We start from the raw sequence: 21,228 nt of genomic DNA, 5'->3' as shown, positions 1-21,228 counted from the left end.
TGAAAGCTGATCTGGAACATTAAATGAAAGTGCTCAGAGAAGTGTGAAGTAGTAGATCTTGTAGTCTTACATGTGCAGGGATTTCTGGGCTTTGGCAGTCTCCTCCTTGGAGCTGTAACGTACGACAGCATTGCCCTGTGTCAGGTTCAGATGGAAGGTAATGAGAGGGCCATGCTGCATGCACAGAGTCCGTAGGGTGGAGCCGTCAATCTGAAGCACACACGTAGATATGTTATTACATTTGGTGTTATTCATATGCAAGTGCAATTTAAGTGGCCGTTCAGAGAGAATGTGTTCTTGCATTTAAAAACATGCATGGAATAGAAAAAAAAAAGTGCAGGGGTTTTGTGCTTTTATGAAGCATTTCTTTGCAAAAACAAGCACAAAGGCTGGTTACTACACGGTTTTAAAAATCTGATCAGATCATACACTAAGCAACAGAGGATTACACATTACCACAACAAACTGAACACAACATAAACCTGCACATTGTTGCAGGGAGGCGAATGACAAATAAAAAGAATATCTCCTGGTTTCACCGACAAGGCTTAAGCTAGTCCCAGACAAAAATGCATGTTTGAGCTATTTTAACTGAACACAACTTGCACTGATATATCTTAAAATATATCAGTGCCATTGTTTTGTCTCAAGATACACACCAGTAATGTTTGTTTCTATGGCACATTTATAAAAGCCGCCGCTTAAATGCTGGCCTAATCCTGGCTTTATCGAAGCCCTGTCTGTGAAACGAGGCCTAAGTGTTTTAAAATCAGCTCAAAATATGTTTGATATCCACAGGCTGGTTGGATTCATAGTTAGAAGCTGTGTTCATAGTCTCAGTCCATTACACACAATGCAATTTTCTGTTAAATTTGTCAACTCTGGCTCTTCAATACCATCAGTAACTAGCATTAACTCCTCCAGACTGCAAATCAGGGCAAATATCCTGACAAAACACAGCAGTGTATTCCAGCCTTTAATAACAAAAATAGCCAAAACAGCAACAAAAAAAACCCTGACTATAGCTAAGCAAATCTTTTTATACATAGATGACAAATGACAACTGTAAACACATGCTCGTGATATGCCTGCCCACCACTACTTGTAATTGGCCCAATGTTTCAAAACTCACAATGATGAGGTGCTAAGCATGTCAAATTTTTTGTCAACTTGACACGTTATCCTAAAATGTGGTACTCAAGTGAGAGATGAAAAAAAAACAGCTTGCAATGGTCAAAAAAGTTATATCTAGTGCATCTTTACATAGAAGAAGTATTAAAAACTAGTGCAGTGCAACATAAAACTTAAAATAAAACAACAGTATAAATAATATCCAAATGGGAGTGATTTTTTAATGTTAATGCCAAAAGACACTTTTGTTATATATAAAGTGACATGCAGCTCTGAAATATCATGAAATATGAAAAAAAAACGTCCGGTTACGTATGTAACCCTCGTTCCCTGAGGAGGGAACGGAGACGTACGTTAGTGACTAACGAATGGGGGTTTCGCTTAGAAGCCAATCATCTTCATCGTATTCAACAGCGCCCAATGGCAGTGCCAATGCCATGGGCATGCGGAATTTGCATGCGTAACTCCGCCCCACCTCGTGGGTATATAAGGAAGTACGCTGCGAACATCGCATTATGTTACTGCTGCAGGAGCCAAGACTGAACTCCGCGTTCCAGGCAGCACAGCTGACGTGGCTAAGGAAACGTACGTCTCCGTTCCCTCCTCAGGGAACGAGGGTTACATACGTAACCGGACGTTCCCTTTCGTTCAGTCACTACGACGTACGTTAGTGACTAACGAATGGGGGAACCTGTAAAACAGCGCCACTCAGCTGTCATCCAGTGCCCTGCGTAAGTGTGAGATCCCGCCACTTAAGGCCCTAGGACTCCCACTTATCACAGGATTACCAAGGTACACTGGGAAGCATATCCCAGTGAGGGAATGCCAAGGTGCCTACCGTAGGGAGGACTTAGAGAATACACATATGACCCGCTGAGGGTTGCATATGGAAGATCTCTAGGGTACCAGCCGAAGGTGGATTTTTAACCCTAGGGGTGGCAGGGACTTGCCAAGGGAAAGACACCTGCTCACTGAGGAGGCTTACGGTGGGAATACTCGTGTGGGGGTCGCCAGAGGGGAACCATGCACACGGAGCACCTGGCCGGACATGAGGGTCTGGGCTCGAAAGGGCAGACTGAACTGATGTCGGCGTCGACAGTGCTGGAGGAGCTCAGGGCTCTCGGGGAGCTCACCTGAGGAAATATCGCACGTATCCAGTCATGGGAGTGGAATGGCGAGCAAGCGAAGACACCTGAGCGTGGTCCATTACCGGCCCCTCGGGGGGGCGAGTACAAAGTCGGACACTGGCTCCACTCGGAGATTGTAGAATCTGGCGAATGTGTTGGGTGTCGCCCAGCCTGCAGCTCTGCAGATGTCTGTTAGCGAGGCGCCATGCGCTAGAGCCCAAGAGGAGGCCACACTCCGGGTGGAGTGTGCCCTCACACCAAGGGGACACGGTCGGCCTTGCTGCTGGTATGCCAAAACAATGGTGTCCACTATCCAGTGAGACAACCTCTGCTTTGAGAGAGCACTTCCCTTCCGCTCTCCACCATAACAGACAAAGAGCTGGTCTGAGGTCCTGAAACACTGCGTCATGTCTACGTAGGCGCGGAGAGCGCGTACTGGACAGAGCAATGCCAAGGCTGGGTCTGCCTCCTCCAAAGGCAGCGCTTGCAGGTTCACCACCTGATCTCTGGAACGGAGTGGTGGGAACCTTGGGCACATATCCGGGCCGGGGTCTCAGGATCACGTGAGAGTTAGCCGGCCCGAACTCAAGGCACGCTTCGTCAACCGAAAATGCTTGCAGGTCCCCGACCCTCTAAGCGAGGCCAATGCGGTCAGCAGAGCCGTCTTCATAGACAAGAGCTTAATCTCGGCCGACCGCAAAGGCTCAAGGGAGGCCTCTACAGAGCACTTAAGACTACTGAGAGGTCCCAAGAGGGAACGAGAGGAGAGCGAGGAAGATTCAGTCTCCTCGCCCCCCTCAGGAACCTGATGATCAGGTCGTGCTGCTACTTACCTTATTGTCTCCCAGGAGATCGTGGTAGGCAGATATTGCGGCCACGTACACTTAAGGGTGGAAGGAGACAGCCTTCGTCCCACCCCCTCCTGGAGAAACGAAGCACAGACCCGATCGGGCATTTCCAGGGGTCTTCCTGGCGGGAAGAGCACCATATGACGAAGAGGTCCCACTTCAACGCATAGAGGTGTCGTGTAGACTCTGCCCTAGCGGAAGTGATGGTAGCGACCACCGCAGGTGGAGGGCTACTCAAACCAGCCGCGTCCCGTCCAGAAGCCACACGTGGAGCTTCCAGAACGCTGGATGCGGGTGCCAAACGGTGCCCCGTCTCTGAGGAGTCTCAGAGGAATAGGCCAGGGAGGGGCTGTCGCAAGGAGTAGCAGTTCTGAGAACCAGGTCCGGCCGTGCCAACGGGGCGACCAACATGACCTGCTCCTTGTCCTCCCTGATCTTGCACAGTACCTGTGCGAGAAGGCTCACTGGGGGAAACGCATAATAGCGTAGCCCCGACGACCAGCTGTGCGCCAGTGCATCCGTGCCGACCATAGGTCAGGGAATAATACAGGGAGCAATGGGAAGAGTCCTGGGAGGCAACAGGACTACCTGTGCGTCACCGAACCGTTCCCATATCAGCTGGGCCGTCTGGGGATGGAGTCTCCATTCTCCAGGAAGTGGCTGAAGCCGTGAGAGCTCGAGGCTGCACGGTTCAGGACTCCCAGGATGTGGACAGCATGAAGGGACCTCAGATGCTTCTGACTCCATAAAACGAGATGGCGGGCGAGTTGAGACATACGGCGGGAGCGTAGACCGCCCGGCCGTGTCGTCTGTCCTGACTAGTACATGTTGACCCTTCAGCAACGCTCGGAAGCGGTGCAGGGCGAACCGTACTGCCAGCAACTCGAGGCAATTGACATGCAGAAGGCACTGGGGTCCTATCCAGGAGCCCGTGGCTGCTTGTCCATTGCACATGGCACCCCAGCCCGTGGATGATGCATCTGTTGATACAACAAGATGCCTGGAAACTCGTTCTAAGGACACTCGGGTCCGTAGAAAGCTGAGGTTCGACCACGGGGAGAGAGTCTGTAAGCAGGCCCGAGTCACTTGTACCCGGAGCGTGCCAGACCGCCATGCCCATCTCGGGACTCGATCGCGTAGCCCGTGCTGAAGCGGTCTCATATGAAGCAATCCGAGCGGCGTTACCGCGGCTGCAGATGCCATATGCCCCAGGAGCCTCTGAAACAGTTTCAGTGGAACCGCACTCTTGCCCTCGACTTGTCGAAGGGAAGTCAGCAGAGACTGCGCGCGCTCGCTCGAAAGCAGCGCGCACATGGCGACCGAGTCGATCCATACCGAGAAAAGAGATCCTCTGCGCGGGGCAAAGTTTGCTCTTCTCCCAGTTGACCCGAAGGCCCAGACGGGCTAGGTGATGGAGCACCAAATCTCTGTGTCCGCAAACCTGCTCTCGAGAGTGACCCAGTAAGCCAGTCGTCGAGGTAATTCAGGATGCGAACCCCGTGCTGCCGAAGGGGCGCAAGGGCTGCCTCGGCAGTCTTCGTAAAGACGCGAGGGGACAGAGATAGCCCGAATGGTAGAACTGCGTACTGATATGCCCGCCCCTCGAAAGCAAACCGTAGGAACGGTCTGTGTCGAGGTAGAATGGAGACATGGAAGTAGGCGTCCTTCAGGTCGATCGCTGCAACCAATCGACTGGACGAACGCTTTCGAAAAGGCGTTTCGCTGTCAACATCTTGAACGGAAACCGGTGGAGGTAACGGTTCAAGACGCGCAGGTCCAGGATCGGTCAAGCCCACCGGTCTTATGGGTACAATGAAGTACGGGCTGTAACACCCGGAATTCACCTCGGCTGGAGGGACAGGTTCGATCGCACCCTTCGCCAGTAGGGTGGCAACCTCCGCTCGCATGACGGGGGCATTAGCCCCGATCATAGTGGAACGGACTCCCCGAAAGCGGGGAGGAACCTGCGCGAACTGAATCGCGTAGCCGCACCTGACTGTCTTCGCGACCCAGCGGGACAGCCCTGGAATCTGAAGCCAGGCTCCCAGGAACTGCACCAGCGGGGTCAATCGGACTACAGGTGTACCCGGAGTGGGGCAGCGATGCAGCGTTACCGACCCGGACAAGGGAGGCTGTTGGGCGTCCCGGTGTGGGGGTGCGGTTAACGGCTGCGTCCTGACAGAGGAGACCAGGGAAGGACGCGCGTTCCACTGGGGTCTGCTCTGCCAGGAGGCTGGCGACAGAGAGGGATGCGAGTGGCGGGACCCGTGGGTGGCGCGCACTGTCATCACCGGTCTCTGGGTTCTCAGAGACAGGAACATGAGTTCTTCCCAAGCGCTGCTAGCCCGGGGGCCAGCAGCGGAAGGATTTTCCCCCGGCCCTCCACCGGGGGAAGGAGAGGCCCTGCTACCATCCCCTGGGAAGAACTGGAACCCATCTCTGAGTTGTCCACTTCCAGCGTGGCGTTTAACCAGGCTGGGGAGCGGACTGGGCGTCATCCTCAACCACCTCCACGGCGCGGCCCGGGTGAAGGCTGCTGCTGGGGCCGGGCGGGAGGAGGGAGGGCGCCCTCGGCGGCGAGCGGACTGAGGCGACTGAGCCGGCGGCTGGTGCAGCAGCTGGCCGCCGGGGCAGTACGTGTTACAGCCTCAGTCTGCTCTGGGGCGGCCGAGAACTGTTGGGCGCAGTTCCCAGCCGCGCCGCCGAAGAGGCCAGCCTGGGATATGGGTGAGTTGAGGGGGCGGGCCCACTCAACGTCCTCCAAATCACCAGGTAAGGCCAGGTGTTCTCCCGGACCACAGCTGTGGACATCTCCCGACCCAGGGAGCGTGTGGCCACCTTCACCGCCCGGGGGCGGGATCAGTCGCGGCACGCAGCTCAATGAAGAGCCCTGGGTCGGCTCCACCCTTGTGCATGTGCAACGGGGCGGCGGCCTGCCCGTAGCTCTGCAGGACCACGCCACCGAAGTAGACGAGCCCACAGGCTTTGGGAGGGTGCTTAGGACAGCCACACCACGCCACGTCAAGCCCTCTGTGGACACCGTAGTGCGCAACAGAGAGTTCAACAGTGGGGGTGAGGGGGCCCCAGTGTACCCTAGGCCGCGGCCCCATCAAGGGCAGAGAAGGTGGAGGAGGCCACCAAACGATCGCGGGAAGCACGGGGACTTCCAGGACCGCGTGATCTCCTCATGCACCTCGGGAGCGAAAGGCATTGGGGGCGGGGCCCAACAGCTGTCGGGTGCCGTCCCCAAAAACCAATCGCGCAACCACGAGCACTCGCGACTGGGCGGAGTTCCACACCAGCGCGAGACTCGCGGCTGCCCGAGATAACATGGCTGTCAACCTTAGGTCGGATCAGGCAGCGCTGACACACCCGGAGGCGGAGCACAACTCCTAATCGTCATCCCCAAAGGACTCCAGCCCACCTTGGGATGCGGCGATCGACATCTCACTGCTATCTGGAGCGTGAACGAAACGAACGAGGCGTCAGAGACGGGCCGCTGTTTCAGTCCAACACTCGCGGGTTTAAGCAATGTGCAAGAGGGGGCGTGGCCCGAGGAATGATCGTCGGGGTTCTTAATACCACGGCACCGCACTCAGGTCACCCTGGCCACCAGCCAAAGTACCGCCTCACTCGGAGACGGTAGATTGGGGTGTGGCAGAGGGGACTCTCTCTCCTCACGGAGATCACTGAGTCTCGACCGCAACATCGCGATGGTCACGTTCCCGCAGTGGGAACATGACGCATCCACAAACACTGCCCGAACGTGCTGAAGCCCAAACACATCGAGCAGTGAATGTGCCCATAGACAGCAACGGAGATCGATCGCACCCGGAAGTGCACGGGCGAACCGTCTTGAAAAAGACGTGCCACGCGCAAGCTCTTTTTGTGAGAGGAAAGCTCTGCAGAGTGCCGAAGCGCCCAGGGAAACACACACACAGCTGTTGCAGATCACTGCACAGATCAGCAGGCAGGCAGCATGAGATCGCTGGAACGCGCCGTAACACCAACACCCTGGAGAACCGCTGGTCTCTCGAAGACTGAAGAGAAGACTTCAGAATTCAGGCTTGTAGGAGTGAAGAGATCCTCTTGGCTCCAAAGCAGAAACATAATGCGATGTTCGCAGCGTACTTCCTTATATACCCACGAGGTGGGGCGGAGTTACGCATGCAAATTCCGCATGCCCATGGCATTGGCACTGCCATTGGGCGCTGTTGAATACGATGAAGATGATTGGCTTCTAAGCGAAACCCCCATTCGTTAGTCACTAACGTACGTCGTAGTGACTGAACGAAAGGGAACTAGTATTATGTACTAAAAACTAATTTGATATCTGAATGAATCCACTAGTTTGCTCTATGCACCTGAGGAGTGAGGTTTCTCAGCACCAGCCAGCTGCTTCCTCTGTTGGGACTGTCAGTGCTCCAAGCTCCCCCTTCTATTACAAAAAGAAAAGATTAGTCTGGAAAAACATGTTGCACTTGCTACGGAGCATATTTTCCACTAAATTCTTGACTTCTGCCCATTTGCAACTCTAAACACACAACTTCATACAGACAGAAAGGAGGGTGACTGTTTAGCAACACTATAGAAGCACCTCTTAAGTAATTGGTAATTTATTTTACTGCTTTGCCCCACACTGGTGGACTGAGGATTTACCTGAGGAGTAAGAGCTGGTCCAGCCCTGGCTGAGGCCAAGGGAGTTTCCTCCCCAGGTGGAGGAGGGCTTGGTGTTCGTCAGGCCTGGAGGGGGGCGAGAGGGAGCACTAGAGTTACGTGCCCCTGGGGAAACCTTCCATAACTCATGAGATAAAGATGCCTGTGTGTGGGAGATGGGTCCTGGGGACCACGTAGACTTCATTTCCAAGAGTTTACCTGCAAATACAGAGGATAGGAAGAAAGAGAGAGACAAATGAATAACAGCAGCAGGTATTGTCCATCACTGCCTTTAACTCTTTCCCCGTCAGTGTTTTTTATTTTATTCTAAAGTTGACATTTTAGCAAAAATTCATGGCCCCCAGCATATTTTGTTGTATGAATATCTGAATATGCAATATTTCAAAAGAAAGAAAAGAGCCTCTTCTTAAAAGAAAACATTATTCTAGCTTCATGTGTTTGTTTTTAATCAAAACTATAAGTTTGATTATAAAAAGCTAAATTTTGAACAAAAAGTGAAAAAAAATCTTTATTTCTTAACCCTGCTTTACAAGAAAGAAAAGGCAAACATGCTACTTTGAACTGAGACCTCAACGTTTGGTTTGGTTTATTATTTTATTTTTATTTGTACTATTATTTTACAATATTACTGTGTTTTTGATCACATACTGTAAATGCAGTCCTGGTGAGCATAAGACACTTCATTAAAATATATTTTACAAAATCTTACTGACCCCAAACTTTTGAACAGTAGTGTATAGTTGGCAAACAGGACAAAATACCTGCCAAAAAATATTTTTAATAGTAATATGCTTTAAATGTCTGCTTTTATCGCCTACGCCAACTCCCTTTTAGGCTAACTCCCTTTATCAATCAACAATAAAATATTCAACTTTAAGAAGCATCACACTGACTTTCTACTGAAAGCCATGATCTCAGACAGAAACACATTCTGTATTAAAAACAACACCAGACATCCTTTTTTACTAGTGGACGCAGGACACTATAGTTCATTTATGTAAGTGAGGATAGCAAAATAAAGTAAACTGTGACATATTATACCCACAAATTCTTCATACAGTGGACTACCAGCAAAATTGATAAAAATTTGGGGCCAAAATTATTCAGACACTTTGACCTGACCATGTTTTGCTTAAGTGTTTTTTCTTCAATTGCTAATGAGACCCTTTAAACCACAGACTGAACTAAATTAAGCATTGCTTGGTAATTGGTTGACCTACATTTGTATTATCTAATTGTATACTTAAATTTAAGTACACAATGACCAATTAAGTACACCAATGCAGCTGATAGGTTGATTGTAATCCATTGCATACCTTTCTATCAAAGTTATCTGACATTATCAAGATAAATTTGTTCTGACACAGTTTAACTCTGAGATCTTGTCATATTTTATTACCATTTTCTAAACTATAGCGGATAATGTGAGGAAAATGTTGAATACATTTTGGTTTGACTGTAAATACAGGATATAAGTTGTCAAACATTTAAAACAGTAAAAGTTTAATAGAACAAGGGAGAATGTGGGTTTTAGGAAAACACACTTTAAAACACCTCTCCAGGCAAAGAAGGGAGTCAAATAAGGGTAAGCAGGGTGGGAAGTGGGCCGTTTAGGGTTTAGGGCTGTACCTGGGTTGTCAGCGTCCCTCTCGTTCTGAGAGGACGGACCAAATGAATTATAGGCACTGACCGACCACTCACTCGAGGAAGACAGAGTCCCACTCTGAGATGGGGACAAGGCTATTATAGCCGTTGGTCCCAAGTGGACAGCAAAAGGGGGCAGAAACAGTGAAATACATTTACTATGTAATGCTCCTTAATATAGTGTGTTTCGTTATAACTTTAATTAAAAAGCAAAAGAGTACAACATGTCACATGCTATAAATCATCCCTCACCTCCAGTCCTGTCACGTAACAGGTAGCGATTCACATCTTGTATGTTGGTGTTGATGGTGGGACCACTTGGAACACTTCCTGGGGTCATGTTGGGGTCATTTTCAGGGTCAATGTTCTGCAGACCTTTCCATGGCACTCCAGGGCAGAATTCTGAGAGAAAGCAAGAACAAATAGATTTTCACTGTATCTGGTAAATACTGTTCGGCTGCATATTGATGATAATTACAATATTCTATAACAATTTACTTAAGACTTAGAGCCTATATCTCTGTGTTAAATAGCAATAATTTTTTTTTAAATTATAATATGCAACTGAAGCTCACCTGGAGGCCAGTTGATATTGGAGCCACTAGAGATTTTCTCATTGGGACTTTTGCCCTGTGACCAGCTCTCCGGAGACACCAAGGTGCTGGTGGGGGATTCAGAGCTTGACATCAGATTGTATGGGCTGAAGGAATCATCCATGGCGCTCTTCCCGACAGACACATGGGACTGAGCAGCAGAGATTGCACCTGAAACAAAAAAACAGTCCCTTTAAATCACAGGAAGTTTTTTCCAAAAACCTCAAATAATAAAATATTTAGAGACTAGCAACCCAAACTCAGATATATACTTTGTGCCCAATATTTGAACTGCTATTTTGCCTCTAAACATATTCCCAGACTTATCTTCAAAGATACAATCTGAATAATAAGATTCAAGATTACAGGCTTGAGCTTTTGTCCTTGGCTGAACTCACTCCAGTACACTGCTGCGGTTTGGCTGGACTTACTGCTCAGGCAAGTTTTACTGAGAATCAATGCCAAGGAAGGATAATATTTTAAAAGGCCCTGCTGACTCAGAGCAAAAAATAACTCTGGAATGTCTGCAAGCACTTAACTTGACAGGGAGTTTGGTCTGTCCTTTTTAAAATGTCAGGGACAGAAGTGTGACTCAGTGTCTGGAGTTTGAAGTTTGATTAAAGATATTGATGTGTTTTCATTGGGTGGAATGTTGTTTGTGGAAGTAAATGTCTTTAAAAGGATGTTAGACCTAGAGGTTAGCATATGATTTTTTTGACATTATAGATTACATTAAAAAAACTTCAGTCTGTGACAGCACCAAAATCAAGCCCAAAATATGTTTGGAGTAGTGAAAAAACGAATACCGTGCTTATTGAGGTTTGCCTCCATGTGCTGAGCGCTAGCCGTCATGGAATCTATGGAGTTTGAATGAGTCCATTGTGAGAGTCGGGATTGAGGCTGAGGATGGTCTTTCAGAGATAGACCTCCCCCCTCCATACAGTTTACATTCATGTTCGGGTTCAAACCAGCTACAGGGGGTGACAGAGAGACAACACATTAATACACACACACACACACACACACACACACACACACACACACACACACAGCCAGACAAAAAATAAATAATATATATATATATATATATATATATATATATATATATATATATATATATATATATATATATATATATATATATATATATATAGAAATTGTTGATCAATGAATGAAGTATAAGCATGCAGGCATTATGTCAATATGTGGTTTGTTCTCTTACAGAGTGTATAAGGGCTGAAGGAGTTTGGAGAAGACTGCTGCTCTTTGGTCTGCAGGTCTGAGACAGAGAGGCCGGAAGTATGAGGGTGACCCGTGAAGGTGTCCAGGTTTGCCTTGACATGATTTGGGTGCAGGCCGGTGTGAGAGGAAGGTGGAGGCTGCTGCTGTTTCATAAGCAGAGTCTGGGCCAGCTGACGCTGGTGCTGCTGGATCTGCTGCTGCATGTTTGTGATTGTACGTGCAACCTGCATGAGAGAGGGACAGTGATAATCATTTCCACTGTATATGGCAATTAACATTATTTGTCATAGTAATTTTGTCATCATTAAACTAATATTTCAGGACTACAATTATTGTAGCTGTAAAAATATTCCCCATTTTGTAGGTGTGTGTGTCATACTTGCTGCTCTTGTTGTTTGATGGGACCAGAGACATTACGCTGAGCCTGCATCATTTGCTGCTGAATCTGCAAACGCTGATATGCCTGACAGAGAGAGAAAAAAGATACAAGGTGAGAAAGAGAGGAACATACAGAGAAATATAGAGGAAAATAAATACAAAGAAAGAAAAATAGTGTTCAAAAGGCAGATGTGGTCATCATCTAGACAGAAAGCATGATCCCTCCCTGCAGACAGGCCAGTGGGTAGATGGCAAATAGCTGGTATTCATTGTAAAACAGCAGAGCAGGAGAGTGAACTGTGAGACTCACCACCTGCAGTTGTTGTAGTTGGTAAAGCAGGGTCATTTGTTGAGGATTTATTGGTGAGGTTAAAAGTGCAGGATTCAGTCCAATGTTTTTTGCCGCAAACTGTAGGAGCTGTGCTTGAACCTATTGAAAAAAACAAAACAAACAATACCAACATTTGAAATGACACTAAAATATATAATAATAATAATAATAATAATGAAAGAAACACAGATGTGTGCAAAACCTGACAATCTATGTTACCCAGCATGTTTTAAGAAATGTTCCAAAGAAAATTGTGTTTCAGTGGAAGCAAGGACATTTTACATCAATGATACCTCCAAGAGTAACCAATTGAGTGACACTCAATTTCAAAATTGCCTTGTACAATGTACCTAATGCATAATATACATTTTTCATTGCATTTTCATTTTTTGTATTTTGCATAAGAATAACAATAATGATGATTATGATATTAATAAATTGACAAATTATCAGGCTTGGGAAAAAATGCTGATCCCAACCCTAAAATCCAAAAATAATAAAAAGATATGGAGACAAAATTGCCCCTGTATGAGTTCTTGTTTTTCTATAATTATAAAACATATATTTATAATATTTATAAAATAAGAAATAGCAAAATCAAACATGCTAAAGAGTGCTGTTTTTGATTTTATACAACAGTTCAATAAACAAAGTTAATATTAAGTGACTTTTTAGACTCAACATTATAATGAAAATAATTCCAAACAATGTCACAGCAGGGCAGTTGTGCGTCTCAGAGCAAGATGCAATTTCGAAAGAATCTGTAGAGTGAATGATTCAATGACCTACTCATTTGCTTTGTTCCTGAATGAATCAGCTATTTTTAACAAATTGGTTGAATTAATGATTCAATGACTCACTCAATAAGCAGTGACTTTCCACAATCTATTGGCAGTTTTAGTGTAATATTTAAAAAGTAAAATTTTCCATCAATTTATATTTGTATATTCTATAGTCAAAATGTTATATTTTAACCATAAATCTCATAACATCATTTATGCAATTATAAATTCTGTGTAAATTTTTTAAAAGTGCAATTTGTACCACCTGAGGGGAGAGAAGCTGAGGCACTTGAGCACGTAGATTAGGCTGGGCGGAGCTAAGAGGTGGCACTGGTGGCTGAGGGGGCGGGGCCTGCTGCTGCATGACCCGAGTTTGTGCTGCTCCGTTAGTGCCGAACATTCCATTCTGCATCTATGAGACAGAGAGTAGGGGAGTGGGGATCAAAGATCAAAAGCATTTATATACTCTAAATAGTTGGATGCACTTAACAGGAAAATAAATTCCAGATTGATTTCAGCACAAATGTAATATAATTTTATCACAATGAAATTTGTATAAAAAAATTATTTTAACATCAACCTGAACACGATGTCATATTGTCTTACCGCTTTCAGATTAAAAATAAATATTTAAAATACATAAATTAAATAGCCTTTTATGTTTGAGTGTTTATATAGCTCTTATGATGTGAAAAATGTAATGAAAAATGTTTATTTCACCACTTTAGCCTTAGTGGCTTTTTAACAACACTTTTAAAAAAAAAATTAAATAAGTAAAAATTATGCAAACTTCACCAAATGGTAAGCCATCATACTAGACGATGCAGATGTACAGATTAGGTGAAATGCCTGCATCTAAACTTAAAACTACAGTGTGCAATGCCCTATGCAGATATTTCACAACACTCACCTGTCTGTTGTTCAAGTTTTGCATGGACAGGCCAGAGGAGACCCCACCCAATCCGTGGCTAGGGTGGCTGCTATTGGCCAGTGGGTGCTTGAGGCCAGGAGAAGGCATAAACGGTGAGGTTGAAGCATCATCTGACAGCCTGCCATCCTGAGAGACCAGAAAATATGTTTACCCAAATACAATTTCTCTCCACTTTAGAACAGAAAAATATATTAGAATTTTTTTTATCCAATTTATTTAATCAAATAAATTCTCAAAAAAAGTTGGAGACAAGCCTATACCTTGTCCAGGAAGGGGGCACGATCCAGTGAGGGGTCTTTGGAGAGGTTTGTGGGTCGGCACACCATGGGCCTATTCATTCCATTACTGTAGTCCGACATGCCCATCCCCCGTTTGTCCAGTTCAGTTTTCTTCTCCAACAAAGCACCTAGGGAAAGGCAAGTACAAAATCAGTGTTCCAGACCAAGATCATATGACTCACTGCATGTCTGTCTGCTGTTATGGGTTAACTTCAAAAGGAACTACATACTCATGGCCTGATCCAGATTCATATTGTTGCTCTTTAGGGCTTCCTCTGCAGGATCCTTCTGTACCAGGTAGAAGAAAACAAACGGTTATGCTGAAAAATTGTTTATTTTACATGTTTTGTTTATGATGGAAGCGACATATCTTTTCAGAATAAATAAGTTTTAACATACTGGAAAACCCATGTCTGTGAGCTGCTTGATAAGTCTGTTCATGATCCAAACGTCATCCTGCTTGTTGGAGACCTTGCCCTAAAACGAACAAACAGCACTGCATAAGGCAATAACATACCACATAAAGCAAATAATATATACATACAGTATATGGGTCAAAGACAAAAGGGGGTTTTCAGGCATAAAAAAAGCATAATACAGCTTTACATTTTATTTTATTTCAAATATAATACAATTTAGTTTGATCACATATTCTTTTATATATTTTAACAAGTACAGGTCAGAATAAGTATGTCGTTTCATATTTACATAAATATATGCGTTACGCTGAATGACCATGGTTTGTTACTCTGAATGACGTTTTGCCAAAAAAGGGAGATAATCTTGTCAATGTTCCCATAATTGCAATGTTTTTAGTATTAGTCTGTATAATTCAATTGTTTTAATAAAACTCCTGCTACGAGTAAATGGAGGCAGAAGCACATGTTGAAAAATAAGCATTTTATTCTACTGTTCTGATGCACCCATCCATGCATGCTTAGCTTGTCACTTTGTTTGCGACTTGCTCAGCCCCAAAAATGATTACTGCTGACATTATCAGGATGGGTATTTTGGGTGGAGAATCCCCTCAATAGCCTCTCTTGAAGTTGTGAAATAGTGGGGGGGCTCTGTTCAGAAATATCGGTAAGCTGTTATTCTGACAATTGCAATCCGCAATCTCTTTCTTGTTTCCTTGCTAAAGGCTCGTTCTAACCAAGTACGATAACTATAACAATAATGATAAAGATATAGTTCTAAAAATTATTCTAAATAAAAAAGACTAGCAGAGTCCACATCAATCTATAAAGATAATGGCACACTGGCAGAGAAAAACGATATCGTTGGAGTCACAGGAGGCAGAGGACAAAACATCAGAGTATGCTTAGAATAGCCAGAGCGTAATGTTTGCTGGTGTGGATGCTAATATAGTTATCTTTATGGTTATCTTTATATTTACCATTCTTGGTGTGTACGCAAAACTACTGGGTCTGCATTTACTTTTTGGCTTTTTACAGAAAGTACAGTGCCTAGAAACTCTCACTGTTCATGGGCATCTAAAATAAATCAATAACACAAATAAAACTATACAAAATGCAGTAATATTTATTAAGTTTAACACACATTTGTCAGTGCTAAACACTCCTCATTTATCTGTAATATAAATAAGATGCTAAAATTGTTATCTAAACAGTGTTACTTTTATTTAGTGTAATGTGGTGTAACAGAACATTTACATTACACTGAATGACAAAAACATTAGCTTATAATTGCATGCTTATAAAAGCCGCTTATATCAAACAGAGTGCTTGACCAGTTAAGTTAATCACAATTATTCACAATATTTAATTATTTTTCAAATAATCTAACAATAAACGTTTTTTTGGCATTTTACTGAATGACGTGTGTTTTTGTAACTTAGGTTACTACACAATGAAAAGGTAAAATTAACAAATATTTAAGAGCAATGATTTTAAGAGCTTTGCTGCACCACTCAGTCTTAAGGGTGCCTTTTGATGATGTCACAGACTGTCGAATGACTACGTTTTTAATATGATTTCAGAATGGCTTCTTGTTCCTTTACACTGAATGACCACTAACACTAACACTTAAAAAAAAAACATTAAAACATATTAATTTTTAATATAACAGCCAACATTTCTTGGAAAATGCCAAGAAAACAAATATATTTTTTAACTTGGTATTTCATATGTTTATTTAAAGATGTAAACGGTAAAAATGGTCAAAGTCTGGACCATTACGTTGAATGACAATTTTACACTTTAGAACATTATTTCACTCATATTTTGACATTTTATTTTCATGAAAGTTATTTGAAACAACATGAAAGCAGACACTTCACTTGCATTTAATCGTTTCTTTTTTTTATGTATATAAAACCACTTTAGTAAATTTAATTTGATATGGACATCAAAATGGTGACGTCTCGTCTTTGACCCATATGTATATATTTATGTATATGTATATATTATTCAGAAAGAAAATTATCAACCACACAATTAATATGTGACACTTAGTATCATTACAGGACAGAGTACTGATGGCTTTGAATGGCCTCAATTACCCTTTGTGGGCCCTTCTTGGATTGACCCCAGGAGTTACAAGAGGAGTCTTGGGATGTGGGACTGTTCCACATGTCAGCGTCAGCATCCCACTGGCTGGTGTTCATGCCAATCTCTTCCCCTCCATTTCCCCAGCCATCTTGCATAGGTTTGGGACCTGGAAAAATACAATTGGACAAGATTGCTCATAATCAGGGCTGTATAACACCATATATTTTAATTAGTGCTGAAGGCCAGTATCACTGATACTAATACAGCAACTGATGTCTCGATGAAAATGAAAACAACAGAAATTGATTAAAGTTATTAAACAGTCTGCACTGCATTAATAACAAATTAAAAATAGATCAATCCTTATTAAAGCTACAAAAGTTCTTTAGTCAAGAGCAGTGAGTAATTTTCTCTGTTACCTTTGTTCTTTGATTAACATTAATGAGGAATCACAGCATCAGCAGTGTTTATTTATTAGGCTGCTGTCACTTTAAGATCTGCCGCTGCTGCTGCACATGATGCGGATCTATCGGGTCCCATTTTCTCACAACACTTTACATTCATTTAAGACTTTATTTAACTAATTTAAGACTGCTCTTATGAGGATACTCAAAAAAATGGACATAAACAGGCATAATTGTGTGTGTGTTATTGTTCGTTCAAGCACGAAAGATAACTTGATTCGATGCGCACGATACTGGCGTGTGTTTCTGTGCGTTGTGTGTGTCAAGACATTGACAGACAGCACATTTGTCCTGTCACGCTTGAATGGTTTAAAAGCATTTGCATGAATAAGAACGTGATCATAAAATGTAACGCTATGGATGCCAGAAAAAAAGAGATGCTGTGTTAATTGCGTTAAATATTGTTAAAATCACATTAAAAGCACGCAACTAATGCTGTAGGTCACATGAAAGTGACAACATGGCGGACTGCCCCTTTCTGTCAGTGGTCAGATAAATAGATAGTACTGCCCAAAACCCACACCACTGGTTGCGTCAGTGTTTCTATGTCAGGCTGGTTCGGATGTTAGAGCCATTATTTGAAAGTCCCAGAGAGCCACAACATTTACACTTTATAATACAAAGAATTTACTTGTCTTAGCATGTTAAGCAGGCATAGTATAAACTATTTTAACACAAAAAACTGGGTGTTTACTGGTACTGGGGTTTTATTCTACCACCAGAGGTCAGTGTAGTTTAACTTCATCATAATATTGCAAAAAAATATTTAAGTATCAGCAATGGCTTAAGTTTCCCCACTTTTGCTATAGCAAGTGCTTTAATATGAAGAGGTTTCTTTTATTTCATTACCTTCCTGACAGGAGCCTGATCCAGCAGGTGCATTTCCTCTGCCATACGGTCCACTGGAGTCATGGGCACTTTCACTCCATCCTCCACAGCCCCTAGAGGACTGGCCCCAAGCTGAAGTGCCATTGTCCACAGAGTGGTTGGAATTGGCTGGCTCGCCCCATGAAGAGGGTTCTGTATTTGGCTGGGCATTAGGGAGCTCTCCCCAGCCTGATAGAGAATCAAAAATGATCAGTTTATTAACTTAAGATGAAGTATTTAAAATACAGAAAATAATATTTGCCATTAATGTCCAATTGATTAATCAAACAAATAATCAATAGATCGATTATCAAAATAACTGTTAGTTGTTGTCTTATGAACTTGTTCTTATAATACAAAAAGAGTAAGTGCACTACATCAAATAGAGTCAAATTATTGACTGAAACGTGATAAAAACAGATGTACAGATGACCAAAATTTGCATTTGAAAAGGGGAAAATATATATATTTTCTCTCACCTGGGTTCCCCATGGGCACCCTGTTAAGAGGAGATTCACCTTGTCTGGGTGAGCCATTGTTGTTGCTGCCATTGACATGATTCTGAGTGGGACCTTGGCTGTGGTGTTGATGATGGTTGCTGCTGTTGTTGTTGTTTGGCCCAGTGAGGCTATTACTGCTGCCATTGTTGCTGGTTCCTGGATGATTTTGGGAGTTATTCCTGTCCCACATGTTCACAGTCTTGCAGTAAGCACTGGGGTCACCCCAGGTAGAGGTCCCATCATCAATTTCCATTTTGCGACGAACAGAAGATGGAGATGGTTCTTCCCAGCCTGTGGACTCATCTCCTGGATCATGGCGGCCTCCTGATGCCCAGCCAGATTTGCTCTGTTTCACAGAATTTGGGCCACACCATGATCCTATGCCTCCAGATCCACTGTTGTCACATGTGGATTCTTGAGGTTTTCCACCCCAACCTTGGGCTGAACCATTGGAATGTTGAGCATCACCCCAGCCACCACCCTGTGCTGGTGCTGCTTTACCCCAGCCTCTCTGGGTTTCCTTCCAGTTTCTGTTTTCAGGGTCCCTAGAAGAACTTCCAGAGCCATTCTTCCGTGTTTCTGAAGGGTCACTCCATTCTCCACTATTCCCACCGCCACTACTTCCCCAGCCTGAGGAAGTTTTGGGTCCATCACCCCAACTTTGTGTTTTCTTCTGAGAAGTACTATCATCCCAGCTAGGAGCCTTTTCTTCAGAAGCCCAAGATTGGCCATTACAGCCATTGGTGTTGAGACTCTCAGCAATAGGATCGCGCCAGTCACATACTGATCCATTGGGAATCTTTTTATTTGCAGGAGGTTCCCCCCATCCAGCATTAGGTTGAGCAGAGGCTGGGACTGACCCTCCCCAGCCTGCATTTGGCGTGGCTCTGCAAGGTCCCTCACTCTTGCTTGTGTCCATTCTAGGAGGTGCATTCAGTTTGGGATTGCCACATCCAGGAGGTGGTGGTGTAGGTCCAGTTAAAGGTGTGTTGGAGGAAGACCCCCAGACATCAGTCCCTGCATCATTCTTTTTGTCTGGACTTTCTTCCATTTCCCAAACAGTGTGTTGACGAACTGGAGTCTGTCCCCAGCCTGAGTTACAGAGGACACGTGGGTCCAAGTCCTGCCTTGGCAGCAAAGGGGCCAAATCATCACTTGAGGACCTCTCTCTACTTCTTGGGTGGCCCTCACTACTACCCCTGCTGCCCTCACTTGCTGGAGTATCAGGGCCCCAGGAACTCATATGTTCTTGGGAAGGACCATCATTAGCATCCCATCCTGTCCCATCAGTGCTTGGCTGTTTGCCCCAGTTACCCCAGCCGCCACCACTGCTAGCTCCTCCCTGCCCCCAAGAGGAGACGCCTGCAGAATCCCAGCCTGAGTCCTTTGATTCTCCATTTTTGGCATCTCCGTTGCCCCAGAAAGCAGTTCCATCTTCGCTGGCAGGCTCAGTAGGTGACTGACTGAGGTTTCCTCTCCAGCTGTTCACTGGACTCATTGGCTCTGGTTTAGTGTTATTTGGTCCATCAGTTTTAAGGTTAGGAGGTTTCATGTTGAAAGATACATTTGTGGGTGACTGGTGCTGTTCTGGGATATCCGGGTTGCCCCATGCACAGTCCCCTACAAGGTTTCCATTGCCACAACCAACACTGCCATTTCCAATGGTGCCGTGAGGTGGTGCCACTCCTCCTTGGCCACACATACTAAGTGAAAGTGAATTTGAGCAAACCATGCTACTAGGGCCTGACCCTACCCCAGGCCCCTCATGTCCAAGAGCTGGCCAAGCAGCAGGGTTGGCACTGGGGTTGAGATTTAGATTAGAGGCACCCCAGCTGGACTGCCCTCTACTATCCATGGGCAAGTCAATCTTTCCTTCTGAGACCCACCCCCTGGTAGGGCCACCTTGACTAGAGACCATACTAGAAGTGAGATTAACGCTGGCTTTACTGATTGGGTAATGACCCTGCTGGCTAGCTCCTGTAGCCATAATAGTGCCACTACTGTTGCTGACGACTTCTGATGCGTGCTTAGCGTCCAAGGTGCATTCTGGTGTCTGCTGGCTCTTGCCGTATGTAATGGAAGGCCAAGTGTCTGTGTAGTTATGGTTAATAATCACTTTATCCTGGTTGCCGCTGCTGCTTTTGGTGACTTGGATGCTCCAATGACAATTCTCATGCTGGGCTCCCAGGCTACTTTGATGGGGAAGTCCTGTAAAACAAGCACACAGCACAGATTTTACTATTTACTATATATTATTTTTTACAAGACATAATTTATGTATTTTATATATTTTAGTTATTTTATCATAAATTGTTTTTATTTATTTTAAAATAAAACTATTAGCAAGGGATATTCATTTTAGCATCTCTATCATTGAAAGGAAAGCTGAGGTGGAATGTTCTATAAAAAAAACCAAGTCTAACTTGTCATACTAAACCAAGATGTACTCTCCAGTCTCAGTCTCTCACTCTCTCAGCTTTATTAGCATGACTGTGTGTCACAATGTTGCCAAAGCATTAACATAGTATATATAAATAATTAAAAAAATAAATAAAACAAACAAACAAACATATATACTATGTACAGATCATGTCACATGTAGCACAGTAAATAAGTAAATCAAGTCCATCTCAATGAATGAGTAAACGGTCTCTATCATTATGAATGGCTAACACATATTGTGCCGTGAGTGCGGCTGTGCTCACATCTTCTCCAAGCATGAAGGCCATTTTCTCAGAATCACTCAGTTCAGTGAATGATGGAATCAGAGTTTCAAATCTGGTCCGAAATGTTTCTCTTAAATGATGATATTTAGTACAGATAAGCAGAAAGGGTCTCTCATCCTCTATTTGCTGTAGATCACAGTGTCTACAGATCCTCTGTTCTCTCTCTGTCCATGTTTGTCTATGTCTTCCTCTCTCTATT

General features: G+C 44.5%; 1 protein-coding gene across 2 annotated transcripts in view; it reads right to left on the bottom strand.

Annotated features, from left to right (window-relative positions):
* The window catches only part of tnrc6c2 (trinucleotide repeat containing adaptor 6C2), a 74,864-nt gene that overhangs the window by 2,046 nt on the left and 51,590 nt on the right, over nucleotides 1-21,228 (bottom strand). The window contains exons 5-22 of one of the 2 annotated variants that reach the window (XM_079840135.1): nucleotides 18,283-20,511; nucleotides 17,786-17,992; nucleotides 16,484-16,638; nucleotides 14,362-14,439; nucleotides 14,193-14,250; nucleotides 13,945-14,090; nucleotides 13,664-13,810; nucleotides 13,019-13,165; nucleotides 11,951-12,070; nucleotides 11,642-11,725; nucleotides 11,243-11,486; nucleotides 10,827-10,991; nucleotides 10,003-10,191; nucleotides 9,680-9,829; nucleotides 9,413-9,523; nucleotides 7,766-7,981; nucleotides 7,471-7,544; nucleotides 71-210 (exon numbers count right to left, since the gene is read on the bottom strand). In XM_079840135.1, the coding sequence (XP_079696261.1) occupies nucleotides 71-210; nucleotides 7,471-7,544; nucleotides 7,766-7,981; nucleotides 9,413-9,523; nucleotides 9,680-9,829; nucleotides 10,003-10,191; nucleotides 10,827-10,991; nucleotides 11,243-11,486; nucleotides 11,642-11,725; nucleotides 11,951-12,070; nucleotides 13,019-13,165; nucleotides 13,664-13,810; nucleotides 13,945-14,090; nucleotides 14,193-14,250; nucleotides 14,362-14,439; nucleotides 16,484-16,638; nucleotides 17,786-17,992; nucleotides 18,283-20,511 (4,660 nt within the window). The remainder of the gene's footprint in view (nucleotides 1-70; nucleotides 211-7,470; nucleotides 7,545-7,765; nucleotides 7,982-9,412; nucleotides 9,524-9,679; nucleotides 9,830-10,002; nucleotides 10,192-10,826; nucleotides 10,992-11,242; nucleotides 11,487-11,641; nucleotides 11,726-11,950; nucleotides 12,071-13,018; nucleotides 13,166-13,663; nucleotides 13,811-13,944; nucleotides 14,091-14,192; nucleotides 14,251-14,361; nucleotides 14,440-16,483; nucleotides 16,639-17,785; nucleotides 17,993-18,282; nucleotides 20,512-21,228) is intronic. The other variant, XM_079840136.1, reaches the window with a different exon arrangement.

This window comes from Gobio gobio, assembly GCF_949357685.1.
Source record: "Gobio gobio genome assembly, chromosome: 17".
NCBI classification, from domain to species: Eukaryota; Metazoa; Chordata; class Actinopteri; order Cypriniformes; family Gobionidae; genus Gobio; species Gobio gobio.
Note: the sequence above shows the minus strand (reverse complement) of the source record. Positions and strands in the feature narration are given on the sequence as shown.